General features: G+C 38.4%; 1 protein-coding gene across 2 annotated transcripts; it reads right to left on the reverse strand.

The window, feature by feature from the left end:
• Positions 1 to 1,102: 1,102 nt before the first annotated feature.
• Positions 1,103 to 9,079, reverse strand: tmem269 (transmembrane protein 269). Of its 2 annotated transcripts, XM_078288438.1 has the most exons (8): positions 9,036 to 9,079; positions 8,018 to 8,074; positions 6,361 to 6,425; positions 4,701 to 4,848; positions 4,006 to 4,103; positions 2,752 to 2,895; positions 2,388 to 2,588; positions 1,103 to 1,536 (listed from the first exon to the last, which is right to left on the reverse strand). In XM_078288438.1, exons 4-8 carry the CDS (start codon positions 4,739 to 4,741, stop codon positions 1,427 to 1,429), a joined length of 594 nt encoding a protein of 197 aa, XP_078144564.1. In that variant the 5' UTR covers positions 4,742 to 4,848; positions 6,361 to 6,425; positions 8,018 to 8,074; positions 9,036 to 9,079; the 3' UTR covers positions 1,103 to 1,426. The 2 variants fall into 2 exon arrangements, with proteins under 2 accessions (XP_078144564.1, XP_071758775.1); XM_071902674.2 differs by lacking the exon at positions 6,361 to 6,425.
• Positions 9,080 to 14,469: the final 5,390 nt, after the last annotated feature.

Below are 14,469 nucleotides of genomic sequence, written 5' to 3' on the forward strand. Positions count from 1 at the left end.
AATTTTTCTCTGCCTGGTCAGGTTCCCTGTGTGAAATGTGTCAGGCAAACTCATCTAAATATGGGGTGTCAGTAGTTATAGGGGGTGAGAACAGACATTTACCTGTTTCTCTGTACTATTGCCCTTATCAAGCTTCAGAACAAGTCATTAGAAAACAAAATAATCTCCCTGTTTTGTCACTCACAATATACAATCTTGGCAGAGAGGCACAAACAGCCATTTTAAAACACGATGAGAGATGGCAAAACGTCCTTGCTAAAAAGGACTGGTCTACAAAAAAGTGATGTCTGTCAGACTGAATACTGGCCATGCTAGGAAGTGAAACTGCAAAGCCTCTTATAACAGAGGCAAATATGTACAAATACCCAATAAAATCAAATATAATGGAAATATGGAAATGTAAAACATAATTTCTTGGACAGAATCATAACTTGGTAAGAGCTGAAAATCTGGAAATCTGAAAAAAATGTTTCTAGTTTACATAAGCCATGGTTGGGGTGGTCAATTCACTTTCTATTCAAACCATTCAAAATGTACATTCAAACAGCAATTCAAATAATAACAATGGCAAAGCCATCATTCCCCATAATTTCTTCGATTGATATAAAAATAAGTGGAATTTGAAGAAAATCCACATCCTGACGTGAATAAATTGAAAGTGAATTGACCTCAGCCCTGATACAAACACTGAGGTCAGTTAACACAAGACTGAGTCATACTGCTGTATGGACGTCCATTATTGTAAAGATAAACCAAGATTCAAGGACAGCTCTATAGAACTGTGAACGTCTAAAAGACTGAAGTTGCTGAAAAAACATGTTGTAGACCCTACCAAGATAGCACTTATTAAAATATTCATTAAGCTATGTTTAGCAATGCGAAACAAACGTTATGATGTCCTATGATGTTACAAATCAAACATTTTAAAACCAAATTACAGACCAAAATATATCAGAAAGAAAATTTACAGAATTATTTGCTATTAAATAATTTCTATTTATATTATGCTATAAGAACATTCTATAATGTTGTGCCCTCCTGTCGTGTTTTGAGAATTAAATTGTAATTCATGACATTGTAACGGATACAAAGATTGGAGATTAGGTTAATACTGTGCTAGAAGACACAGAAGATAAAATGCCACAAAGCATCAGACTATACATCGAGTCAGCATGAAATGTTAATCCTTACCAACATTAAATGTCCTTCTCATCCCTCACTCTCACTCTATTCAATCCAGTTTTGTCTTAGAGCTGTCACATCAAAATGAAGGTTAAATACAGCAAGTGGTCTCCTGTGGTGGGTGAGCGTGTTCAGCTTGGATCCTCCATGGCAGTAAGGGGCAGCAGCAGTCTGGAAGCCTCCATACACCCGGACGGGCCAGTAGTAAGCCTATTGGGAGTTTGGGACGAGGCCACGACCCCCTCTACACTTTGCGGCTCCAAAGGGATGTGGGGAACAAAATGTAGGACCCAGACCACAGCAGGTAGTACACACATGCAGGAGGGAAGGAAGAACAGAAAACCATGACGACTCCTGAAAAGTAAAACACAAGTGAGAAGCTTTAAAATCTCAGTCAGGTGTAGAGGCAGTCCTCTCCTGCTCCTGTCATGTGACAGGAGCAGGAGAGTTGAGTTGCCTAATGTCCCGCCATAATCACCATGATATATCAAACATAGCCTGTTATGCTAACAAGGTCATTAAATGGGAAAGTCAAATTTTACATGATGACCCAAGATGCCAAGATGTGACATTCTCACTCTTTGCTTAACTTTTCGGTGCTACGCATAATAACTTTTAGCCAATAAACTTATTAAAACATCAATTATAAAACTGACGCGAATATTCTCTTCTTCATTCTGCCGTTGAGGCACAAAATAGCTCTGTACCACCTGGTTTCTAAAATAGTCATCAAACAGCTAGTTTTGTTTCAGGGTCCATTTTATTATTTCTGACTGAAAAGTACTTGAATTTCCGAATGTAAAACTCAAAAATACCCGGGGACGAGGAGCGCCTGAAGGCAGCAAGACCAGAGTGGGGAAAATCTAGATAAGATAGCTAAATATTGGACTTTTTGACCCATAGAGCAATCGTTTGGCTGCAGAACACTTGGATTATGCTGTTTGGAATAATTTTATGGTCACTTTTGCCCTTTTTGGAACTCTAAAAAAATGGTCTCCATTCACTCCAGTTGTTTTGAAGAAGGCTGCTACCAAGCTGCACAAGCTAACTTGTTGTGTGTTATATTGACATTCAAACTTCACCGGCATTTTTGGGCGAACTATTCCTTTAATCATCACTGTAGATCCTGGACACATCTCTCCTTCATGTCCCAGTCCAAGAGAGGGAGAAGTGAATTTCTACTGGATTTCCAAAATGAGTTTTACCTCCTGCGTAGACCGCTTTCTTCCAGGCCTGGGACTCCAGCACTCTGTCATGGGGGTAGAAGTTCTGGCTGATCATGAAGAGGATCATGGCCACTGCAGTGACCCGCAGCACAGCCATGTTGCCCCCTGACAGCAGACAGGCACTGGCCAGGATGGCCGAGGAGTAGATGCAGGGCAAACCGCGGTACATGAACGGGATCCCTGCGGAACAAACACGGACAGAACCGCAGCGATTCCTTTCAAAGATCAAGTAGGAGTTTGATGACTGACATAAAACAGGGCATGCGAGCGTTTCATGATATAAACACCATCACTTATCCACAACATATAATTTACATTTCATTCAGGAACTATACTCTCTTACCGCTTGAGAAAAAGCAGAGGCGGACGAACACAGACATGACATAACACATGCACAGGATGTTGTCCAGCAGGTCAGGTGTCCTCAGGAGCAAAGACGTGGCAATCCCAAAGGTGGTGAAGTCAGCAAAATCGTCTAGTTTGGCACCTGAGCACAAAAAAGGACAAGAAAATTTGTGGCCTTGTGAAGTTCGTAGGGTGGAATCAATACTACTAAGGTTAGGAGTTCACTGCCCACACACACACAACCCTTACTAAGAATCTGCTTTAGATAATAGTGACTGCCAGATGATCTATTATTATGCTATTTCTAATCTGACAGTGCCTTAGTCATGAGAGTTTAAATTCTATCACTGTCTGTCTAGATAGGTTTATCAACGCTCCAATATGGCGACTGCCAATTTTTCTGACAAGTGACACTGCGTGTGTGTGTGTGTGTCATGTGCGTTCATGCAGAAGTCTCCAAGTGGAAATTTCAGTGTCAGCCCAACAGGCCACCATTCTATAAACAACATTCTCAAATGCCTTGGTCTCTTTATCCCCCAGGAGCATGGAGCATGTTTTCAGCGGATGAGGATGAGGTGATTCTGGCCACAGCTCAAATGAACGAGATGGAATTCCACAGCCCAGGGTCAACAATTTTAGCAATTTCAGATATGCAGAGAACCCAAAGCAACGGGATAAAATAGACAATTGGACCATGATCCCGTGGAATTAGGCTGCTTAATCAGAAAGTGATTGTTCAATTGACAAAAAAAAGATGGGGGGCACAACAACACCCACCTGCAAAGTCATGCAGAAAAACCCCGTCGGGACACAAAGCCCCCTGAAATGTGCAGCCAACGATGCATTGTGATGCACCTGGGAGCTATTTTGGGCTGCTGAGAAAATGTTGACAACTTGCACACAGGGGCAGCCATGTTCAAAAAGTATTTTGTTTTTGTGCCTTTTGAGTTACTGTATAGGATGCTGTCATGTTTTGAAAATGTGCCAATGCCGGTATATTTTAGACGCTGCATATTTGCTTAGGGTGCCTCCAAATTTTAGAGAATGTTTATGATTTTTCTCGAGTTAAGAGACTTTTTTAGACTATCCAGTGTATCCAATGGCAGGTTTTGCTTTAAAGTTGTACCCTCTGTTTATGGGTTTGTGTGGCCAAATTAGAAAGTCCGGACAAAGGACTGTGCAGCAGGCCCTGCCAACATCCCAGTTGAAGTTTATCTTTGGTAAGAGCTACTGAGCAAAACACTCCGCTCACCCAGCGCAGAGCAGGCATCGAGTCGCCTGGCAACTGCTCCATCTGCCAAATCCAGCAGGTAGCCAATCAGAACCAGCCAGCATGCTGCATACTGGTGCCTGGACAAAACAGAATAGACTGTTAGGTTTAGCTATTTGACGACAACAATCCATCTCAAAATATTTAAAATATTTGCAGCATCTGAACCTAAGGAAAAAGGTTGAAACTAGCGGTGTGTTAGATTTCAACATTGCTACATGGAAAAACATGGAAATAATTCTCTTTTTACTGTAGATATACAGTAGCTCTTTTATAGCTCAATGGTTAGAGCATGGCACGAACACTCCCAGGGTTTGATTCTCAGTGGAGCCGCGCATGCTAAAAATGTAAACACTCATTGCACTATAAGGTGTTTTGGATGGTTTTTTTTGTAGGATGTTTTTTTATAAGGATGGGTGGTAAAACATTTTTCTGACCTTGAACAGCTCTAGTTGCACTTGACTGTGCCTCTCTTCCCTCAGCCTACTAGCTCAGCTGCAGCAGCATTTCACTGTCACCTTTTTTGAGAAAATGTAGCAGCATCCTTAAATTCCCTTTGGAATCCATTTTAATCTATTTACAAAACTGTGGATCCACACAGGGACTTTGGCCAGGCTGTAGTTGAGCCTGACCCATGTTCCAGCCAGTAAAATCCAATACTAGGTGTGGTCACTCACCCGTTAAGACTGCTGAGAATGGAGGCCATGCCCATGACCATGTTGGCCACTGACAGAGCATTAGCAGCATTTTTACGTGCAAACTCTTTGATCTGGAGTCCTGTGGCCTGCTCACTCAGAAAGAGCTTGTTGGTACGCTGGAAGAAACCTGAGACCACAGAATAGCAACAGTTAGTGGTTGTCCGTGTTATGTTGATAACCTCTGCTGTGGCTCAAGAAAAACTAAATCCCTATTATGATCTGATGATCATACTCAAGACGGTGAGTCATTGATCTTTGGAAACCAATAAGCTTCAGATGACTGTGTTAGAATCAAACCTCAGCTTGTATGAAACCCCAGTTTACTATTGGGGTGACAGGAAGAAAGTGTAAAAAAGTAAAAGTAATCTTAATGCTTTATGAATACCAGTCATGATCGGAAAATGATATTTTGTATAGAATCGAGTGGGAATCCATATTGCAGGACATTGTAGCATATCTTGCGTGTTTAATTTTTTACTGTATTTAAAACAAAATTTTACTACAAAATGGATTCCTCCATCTTATGTAAAAGAAGCATCACTTACCAAGATGTATGTTTATTGGACGGAGACCAACCTTATGATACATTAATCAATTTTCAGAATGAATAAAATGCATTTGTTACATTCATTCAATCAGGGGTGTGCAGCCTAGAGCATGCAACGTTGGTGAGTGCCTCATTACCTACTATTAACTTAATCAGCTATATCTACACAGTAGACACTTGATACATATTGCATCTGTCACAAAAATACTGGCACAATTACATGCAGTAAACTTTAATATCCAGATAGCATTTGGATAGGAAGAATAATCAAAAGAATACAGTGTTTGAACAGGATGCATGTGAAGTGTTAGCACTCAAATGTGATCTGCTCAGGAGTCAACTGCAAACAAGTACTGGTGTGGGGGGCAAGCTACGGACATTTAGGAGACCACATGCACCACTTGACTACGGGCTACGGTGACTGTGAGTTAGACCTAGTACTGACACATAACAGACATGACATCCATTAGCCTGTTGCTCTGATGACACATAGTGACCTGAAACAAGGACATGGCAGCAGCACTCACATAGCTAACTGTTCAAGTCTATTAATAACACTGCAGCCTAGCCTTTAATGGAGATTGCGACATAAAGCTTCTGGTTTCCTTGTGTAGATTCTGTATGTGAAAGCCAACAAACTGCATGGGGTTACATCCTCAATAACAATCGTATTTTTTATGAGGACATATCTCTAGTTAAAATGCAATCAGCAGATATTGTAATGGTAACGTTTATAAGTTTAGTTGTATTAATGACCAAAATGAACCATAGAAAAGGCTACATAGGTCATGTCAGCAAGATGGAATGACTGCTGACTCTGCCTCGCTGCAGCCAGAGCTGCTTCTGCCCCCACAAAGCTGTGATGGTTTTTAATGAAGACAAACAAAGCAATCTTTGTTTCTCTCTGCTTCCTCCCTTGTGAGTTTAAATTTCCCACAGAAGTTTCCCTAAAGTCACAGCACTGTCCAAGAGAATATTCGCAGATAAAGACCTACAAAAATTGAAATACTTTTAAATGTTGCAGTGGCAACCCTTGAAAAACTCAGCCAATCTACCTTCTATTTGTGAAAAGGGTTAAAGTCATGTTCCTACTATTATGTTTTTCACCCTGAACTTCCTGTGATTCCAAAGCCAGGCGAGTTCAAGAGACTCTTCATCTGAAAGAAAACAGCGTATGAGACACAGCAGAAAGCCAACAACAACTCACACTTTTACTTGACAGCATGCTTTTTATTTCTCATTTGGACCTTTTACACAGCTGGCATTTGAATTACTATCTAAAAACTTCTCATGGGAAAACAGCACATCAATCAATGCAGATGACATTCTGCATTTGATCTCAAATTGATACCAAGTTTGTTATAGGTTTCCAGAATAATCAGTGTTATCAACTATTATCACAGTGGATAGCATTAGAGGGGCACTCATGCAGCTCTGTATGCCTCATAAACCTGTGAGGTAACAGATCTTACGGTCAACAAAGCGTTACTCTAACCGGTTAATACACTGTCTCGGTCACTAATAAATAAAGGATTGAAGCCAGAGCCAAACACACTGACATTTTCAAGCAGGTCTCTATTTCTGGATTGCTGCCTAATGAGTGCAAGGAATGATGGGAAGGCCCTTGTTATGTAACTACGCTGCTATGTTACCTGGTAACAGACTACAAGAAAAACAGGAAAAAATTTCACAGCTGAGATAATTTGAAGTACATATACAGTACTGGACAATTTACTTTTTTTTTTTTTTACTTTTGTTGGAGTTAATTCTATATTTATGATAATGAGACATACTGAAAATAAATGGTAAAGAAATGAGTAATTAATAAGAAATTAAATACAGATCGTAAAGCTGGACATCAACCAAAATAGGACATTTATTCCTAAATGTTGATATACTGTAGGCTATGTTTTATCTTCACTTTGCTTTTATCACATTTTGTTTTGATTTGTTTGTGTGAAGGACTTTGTAACATTTGTTTCAAAAGTGCTATATAAATAAAGTATTATTATTGGGATTATTATGATCATTATGATTATTATTTTATTTATAGACAGACTTATAGACTTATTTATAGACTTATTCCTATTGGCCGCAGTTTGTGAAAATGGCAGACACACAGTATATACAAATATGTGATAAGATAAGATAAGATAAGATAAGGTAAGATAAGATACGATAAGATAACATAAGGTAGCACTTTATTGATCCCCTTAGGGAAATTCAGGAGTATGTGCGATTATTATGTACAAAAAAACGTAAATATTCTCAAACTACTTTAATAGGAGAGAAATTCAATTGCATAGCTACAGTATATAGCTACAGTGTCTATGTCCGTGTACTGACCTAATGAACTATTTCCTTCTTATCAGATCTTATCAGACATAATGATCTTAAGGAGTAACCTTAAGCAATGTTAATGAAACCAGCCCTAAATAACCAATTTTAGTCTCACCTGTACAGCACTTACTATAATTACTAGTACTATATGCACTACGATAATTACTAGTACTATATGCACTACCTGGCTGTACATGCACACTGTATTGTGCGCTTAATTAAAAACAAAACTAACCATGTATTCTCTTTTGCTCAGTCCACACATGTATTAAACTCCCTCAAAACACGAGTGGCTGTTTTCCTGCCCAGTTTGACACAAGCAGACCTAGTCTGTAATCTCGGGCGCCCATGTCCATGCAGGTACACAGTAATCCAGATTATGAGATGAGATCAAGAAACAAGCACCTACCAGAGGAGGGAGTCAGTAGGATCATGATTGTCTCTGGGTCAGCTCACAGCACAGCAGCTGAAATACACACATTTTAAAAAAGTGCTTACATACATACAGTATAGATGCATGCATACAGTACATACATACATACATACATACATGTATTACTTGTACATAGGCCTTTACAAATTCTAACCTACTGGATAACTTTTGACTGCATCATAGTATCAACAAAAACAAAATCGTGCTAGTCCCATAATAAATTAAGACTGCAGGCCATAATACATGGAAAACATTTTCAGCCAGATGATCAGTTTTATATTAAAATATGCCTAGCAAGGTTGCGTCATTATATTTCAAGATATATTACACTGATGTCCTAGTTGTAAATCTCCATACTGGAATTACCATCTCCATTGGCTCAATTAAAAAATTGACTAGATGGGCCTATTCTCGTCTTAATAGCTATTCTATTAGAGCTGGATTGGGCTGAGGAAATCAATTTTGGAAGTTATAGGCCTTAAGTAGAACATAACCCTGCCTGCCTTGATTATTTAACTTAATTATTAAGAGCAGGATGGTAACATCTCCAATACACAATGGTATATCGCAGACCATAAAATGAATTCATGTCACATAACAGTCATGGTTGTCCTTTAACCCCTCGTAAATGATGTGACTCAGCTTTTGTTTTACACCTTACAGCTACACAGCAGCGGGCCTTAATGCGCAGCGCAGCGCACTATCCTCAGCACCAGTCCTCTCTGCCGTAGCCTACTGTACCCCTCTCTCGATGCATAACATCACGATAGGCATGAGAATAACAACCATGGGGTCCAATTTACCGGGTGAATATTGCACCAGTGTAATACCCCAATAGGTTACTGAATAGGCTCGAGTAAAGGGGTGCAACTGCGTCACAGCAAACGAGACGTTACGTTTACATAGTAGGGCAATGTATCACACTGAAAAGTCTGTACATTCACTAGTGATGTGCAGAGGCGGGTGCCATGCAGCTCGAAGTGCATCATCTTACCTGAATCCAAAGATCAGAGTGTAAGCGCAAATCAAGTGATGGAAACGTCTAATCACGCACGCAGACGTTTACAATGCAGACTGACTTCTCTTCTGTGTTGGTCTGTGCACTGACTCGTGTGGTTAAAGTGACTGCGCTGCCGGTAGCATCCTATTGATATTCTGCTGTTCACCTGTCAAGATCATCTCGGTCACTTTTTCAGCGCGTCCCTTTTAAAGCCCAGGGACAAATCGGTTGGAATATTCCACCGGAAATGACGCTCCCGTGCCTTCTAGTTTTTTCCACGATAACACTGGAAGCTCTTTGATGGCGACCACAATAACGGGAATAACCCGAAATATTTTGTAAAGAGTACAACATTGGAATGATCATGAGTCCAGTCCAGTTTTCCAAGTAGGCTAAAGTTCCACTCAATTTGCATGGCTACATATCTTATCAATATTTCAGGAATATTATAAGAGAAAAAATGCCATAAAGGAAGAAAAGGCCACTATGAATTCAATATTGAGTACCACAGACACACTGATAGTCCCTATCAGAGTATTATAGAAATATTATAGGCTAGTGATATTTTTTTTTCTTGGGGGTGGAGACAATGTTTGTTGGTTTCTCAGCCAGTATGCCTCTAGTGCTGCACAGTATGTTAGGCCTAATGGTTTTGTTGTCAAATCTGTTAAATATATTGGCAACCTTTACGTAAATTATTGCAGCCTACAATACAGACTCAAAAACATAAGAAGTGATATTTTGAGTGAAATCTCCAAAACAAGTTATTTAACACTACATAGAAGAACTAATGGTACTGGGTGTGTAGATTTAAAAATGTATTTTTTTCTCTCCAAAACTAACCTAATCCTCCCTCGACTTTATTTTACCTTCTACCTTCTGAAAACCTGACTCAAAAATAATTACAGTTTTGACAATATTCACCAAACAAAACACAATTGCCAGAGCAATGCTGCCCTACAAAGAGGAAAAGCAGTAACTATTTCTTGTGTGTTTTCAGTTTAGATTTAATGTCAGCAAAAATGATAAACAATTTCCAGTGCACCTCTGCACCAATAATACTTTAGTTGGGAGATAAATTAAGTGTTTTTTTCTAAGTTTACTCATGCAGTTGCTGCTCTTTGGCTTTGTAGGGCAGAATGGGTGAGCTGGTATGGCAAGCCTTGTAACATTTATTAGCCTGACCGGATTCTCATTACAGATATCTGTAATTCATTAACGACTAGTCAAAATGCTAATTTAAGATATCTAATTACATTTTGACTAGTAAGATTGAAGTTAGTTGTATGGAATCTCCAATTAAAGATATCTACAATTCAGTTTTGACTATCTGAAATGTGAATTCCAGATATCTCCATTGAAATTATGCCTAGTCGTATCTCAAATTCAAGATATCTTCATTTTAGTTCCGACTAGTCATAATTTCCGATAAAGATATCTTTAATTATAGATATCTAAATCATGTTTTTTGATATCTGAAACTACGATATGGCTAGTCAAAATACAATTGTAGATATCTTGAACTGGAGTTATGACTAGTCAAAACTAAAGTGGAGATATCTCAAATTGGAGTTCTTACTAGTCAAAAGTCCTTTTAAAATATCTACAAACAAGATATGGATATCTTGAAAGGAATTTTGACTAGACAGATCTTATTTTGGAGATATCTTGAATTACCATTCTGACTATTAAAAATGTATTTATAGATATCTTGAATTATCATTCTGACTAGTCAAAATGCAATTGCAGATGTCAAAAAGATGTGTCATTTTCACATCAGACTAAGCCATGCCAGGCATGCACCTCGCAGAAGCACGGAAGTCGCTGTTCCAGTCGTAGCCTATTACAAGCCAACGAAAGGGGAAACTATCTCACATTTTAACTATTTGTGAGGAGAATTGCTCTTTTATAATGTCAATTACCTCGGCAGGTCTGCATTTCTACCTGCCGAATAATGTATCCCCCCTATAACTTTGATTCTGGTGACCCTAGGCAGAATTCAGCATTACACCGGCATTCATTGGGAAGCCTCGCATCAGTCTCATCATGCACAACTGATTTGACTAGTCACAATTCTAACTGAGATATCTGAAAATATCATTTTGACTAGTCAAAACAGAATTACAGATATCTCCGGTTATCATTCAGTATGTGTGACGCGTCAATTGAAGATATTTGTGACGTCATTATAGATATCTTAAAATATATTTTGACAAGTCAAAATGTAATTAGAGATATCTTTAATTACCATTCTTACTAGTCAGATTGTAATTGCAGATATCTTGAATTACCATTCTGACTGGCCATATTATAATTATGACTAGTCAAATTGTAGATATCTGGAATGTAATTATGGATGGTCAAGCGCAACCATTTAATGTTACAATGGCTTGCCATAGGAGGTGGGACAAGTCCATCCAGAGTCGCAAGGAAGTCACAAGTCATAGGGTCAAGTCTGGTCAAGTAAGTGTCAAGTGACCAATGCTACAATATCACATGCTTACATCCAAATAGCTGAGTATTAAACTTGACTTGACTTGATCTTCATTGTGACGTGACTTGGCTTCATTGCGACTTGAAACTTATTGAGACCTGGACTCTAGGCTTTGTGAATTGCTTGTGACACAAGCAAGTTTGACTTAGTCTCAACTAACACTTACATTACATTTCACTAGTTCATGCTTAATTAATTAATTAATGATTAAGCATTAACTAACCACATTTTAACATGTTGGTTAGTTATTAAGCTTCAGTCATGGTCAACTAATATGCTGATTAACTAATAAATTGTGATTAGTTGGTGATAGTAAGGTTTCAATAATTAATGCTTAGTTAATATGCAGATTATAAAGAAACCTTAGTTGATGAGAAGACAACCTTAGTTTATTGTTTATTGTTTATTGATAAGGATCCCCATTAGCTGTACATGCAGGTGCCAACTATTCTTCCTGGGGTCCCACTAAAACACAATATACATCCAAAAAAAGTACACAAGGTTTAAAACCAGGATATAATATCAACAAAAAATTAAAGACAAGCAAGATATAATAAGATAAATCACATTTGTACAGTAAACAATGATTCTTACATCAAAGGCTGGGGACAAGCTAAACAAACAAAAGTGTGAATGAAATATATCTACATGGATACATCAGTATAAAACAAATAGAACTAAAAATCAAGCATTTGAACTTAACTCATAAACAAATGTCTTCTAGCAAGTTTTTTAAAAGTAAATTTGCTATTGCCTTAGCTACAATGAAAGTGGCTAAGGAGTTCCACAGTGAAATGGCTCGATATACAACCATTGATTTGAGCATATTAGTTCTTGGTCTGGGCAATACAAGGTGTCCAGTGCTGGCAGATCTAGTGTGGTGCTTATGTGTAGTAGAGATACTGATTAATGTCTGAAAAAAATGGTCTGATGTTTTGTTGATAACAATATTTCGAATAAACAAAAGCAACCATAAATCAATCTTTTTTTGAACAGTCAACGAGAGCTGAGAATGCATCTTTACCACACTTGTCCTAACTGAACAGTTCAGTAGAAGCCTGGCAGCCTTATTTTGAACACAGTTTGATGAAAAAGCTGTAAATCCAGTCTGATACAGGAAAGTAGAATACATTTTGAGACCTTTTTCCACTTCTTCACTGAGACAAGCACAGATCCTGTACAGACCCACGGTGCGTGTGCACTGCAACACAGTTAAATTACATAATTCCACTAACGTTACTTAAATACCACATGGTAATAATGTTACCTACTGTTAAAGTTTGTAGGGCAGCAGAAGACATGTTGCTGTCAACAAATCCCGTTACTAACACAGGCGAGTTCGGAGCAAATTGTGGAGGAGGTGCCCCTTTTTAATTTTTGCCCCTGCCCCTTAGAGAGTCTGTGCACGCCACTGTGTTAGAGCTTTGATTATTGAGCTTTGATTAGCTTTGACTATTATAGATGAACTTGCAGATTCTTTTCTTGGTAACCTGCCCAGATCTGCCCTAGATGTCAGGTTAGAGGAGCTTCTGTTGGTATGCAGAATATGCCTGTACAGACCAAGATGTTAGGGTTGGTTCTGGATGGTGAAGAAGAAGAATGCTGTCAAGCAGGTGATTTCAGGTGGTTATTACCTGTGGTATCTAAGTGACGTTAGTGGAATTATTTAACCGATAACTGTGGAAAGCTTGAGTGCATTGAATTGAATTGAACACACGCGCGGTGGGTCTGTACAGGATCTATGCTTGTTAATACACTGTTTAATGACTTGTAACATTCATTCAGTCACTTTGTCAGTCAGTGAATCAGTCAGATGAAGGATGATGGCAGACATGCTTCAGTCATGTTTACAGTATTTGATTCACACTCCTGTTTACTCTTTTCATGAAGTGCTCTGATGTGGTGAATCCAGGTAAAAGCCATTTTCCCTTATTAATTTCCCTTATTAAATCTATACCAATCACAAAGGAGAAGATGTAGATAAAGAGAAGCAGGTGAGGTCATTTTTAAGCTTTGAGACAATTGAGATGTGGATTGTGCAAAAGGGGCCGCAACTCAACATCACAGATGTCCCAAATATTTTATACATTCAGTGTATATTTAAACTGTGAGCCAAGGAATGTGTTGATGCTGAAGAAGTTGTGTCATGGGATGATGGAAAACCTTTTCACAGAGCACTTGAGCACCACACAAGCTGAATATACTGCTTTTCTGTACTGAGAAACTAAAAGCAAAAAGGAAAAATGCACATCTCTCTTTCCTTTTCTGTGGTGTCAACTCAAATGCAAAAAGCAAAAAGGCAGTGAAATCGCTTTTTTATTTATTGCACTTAAATGAGTAAAACAATTGATACAAAGGTACATGCATTGTGTGTCATAATTCTGTCCTTTCAATATGGAAGTCCAAATCTGACATTGTGTGGCATGTGTGTATTTTTGAGTGTATTTTTGTGTTTGCATGCATGCATGCATGCATGCGTGTGTGTGTGTGTGTGTGTGTGTGTGTGTGTACATGTGTTGTCTGTTTACTTATGTGCATTCGTAGTAAGTGTAGGTTGATGAGGTGGTGCCCTTTAAAAGTATCTTAATAATTTTCATTTAGCAGACCTCTAAGCCTTTGTCATTCTATTGAATCAATTTTGATTTAGCGACAAATTATGAATTAATGAAGGATTTTTTACTTGACTAAAATTAATTTAGCAAGTTGATATAAAATGATTTTGCATATTCAAAAACAGACAGTGGTTTAGAGAGAAGTTGCCTATAGCCTAGAAATAAACAGACTAATTAATGTAGCAGTCAAGAAAGTATATGTGTATACTGTGTATACTGTGATACAGGCCTGTATACAGTGAAACTGCTGTGCTGTCTTGGCCTCAACAAGACAACAAATAATAAAGTAAGTATTTGCCAAAAAGCTCTGTGTTTTTTTCTC

Source organism: Centroberyx gerrardi, chromosome 14 (genome assembly GCF_048128805.1).
Source record: "Centroberyx gerrardi isolate f3 chromosome 14, fCenGer3.hap1.cur.20231027, whole genome shotgun sequence".
NCBI lineage: Eukaryota > Metazoa > Chordata > Actinopteri > Beryciformes > Berycidae > Centroberyx > Centroberyx gerrardi.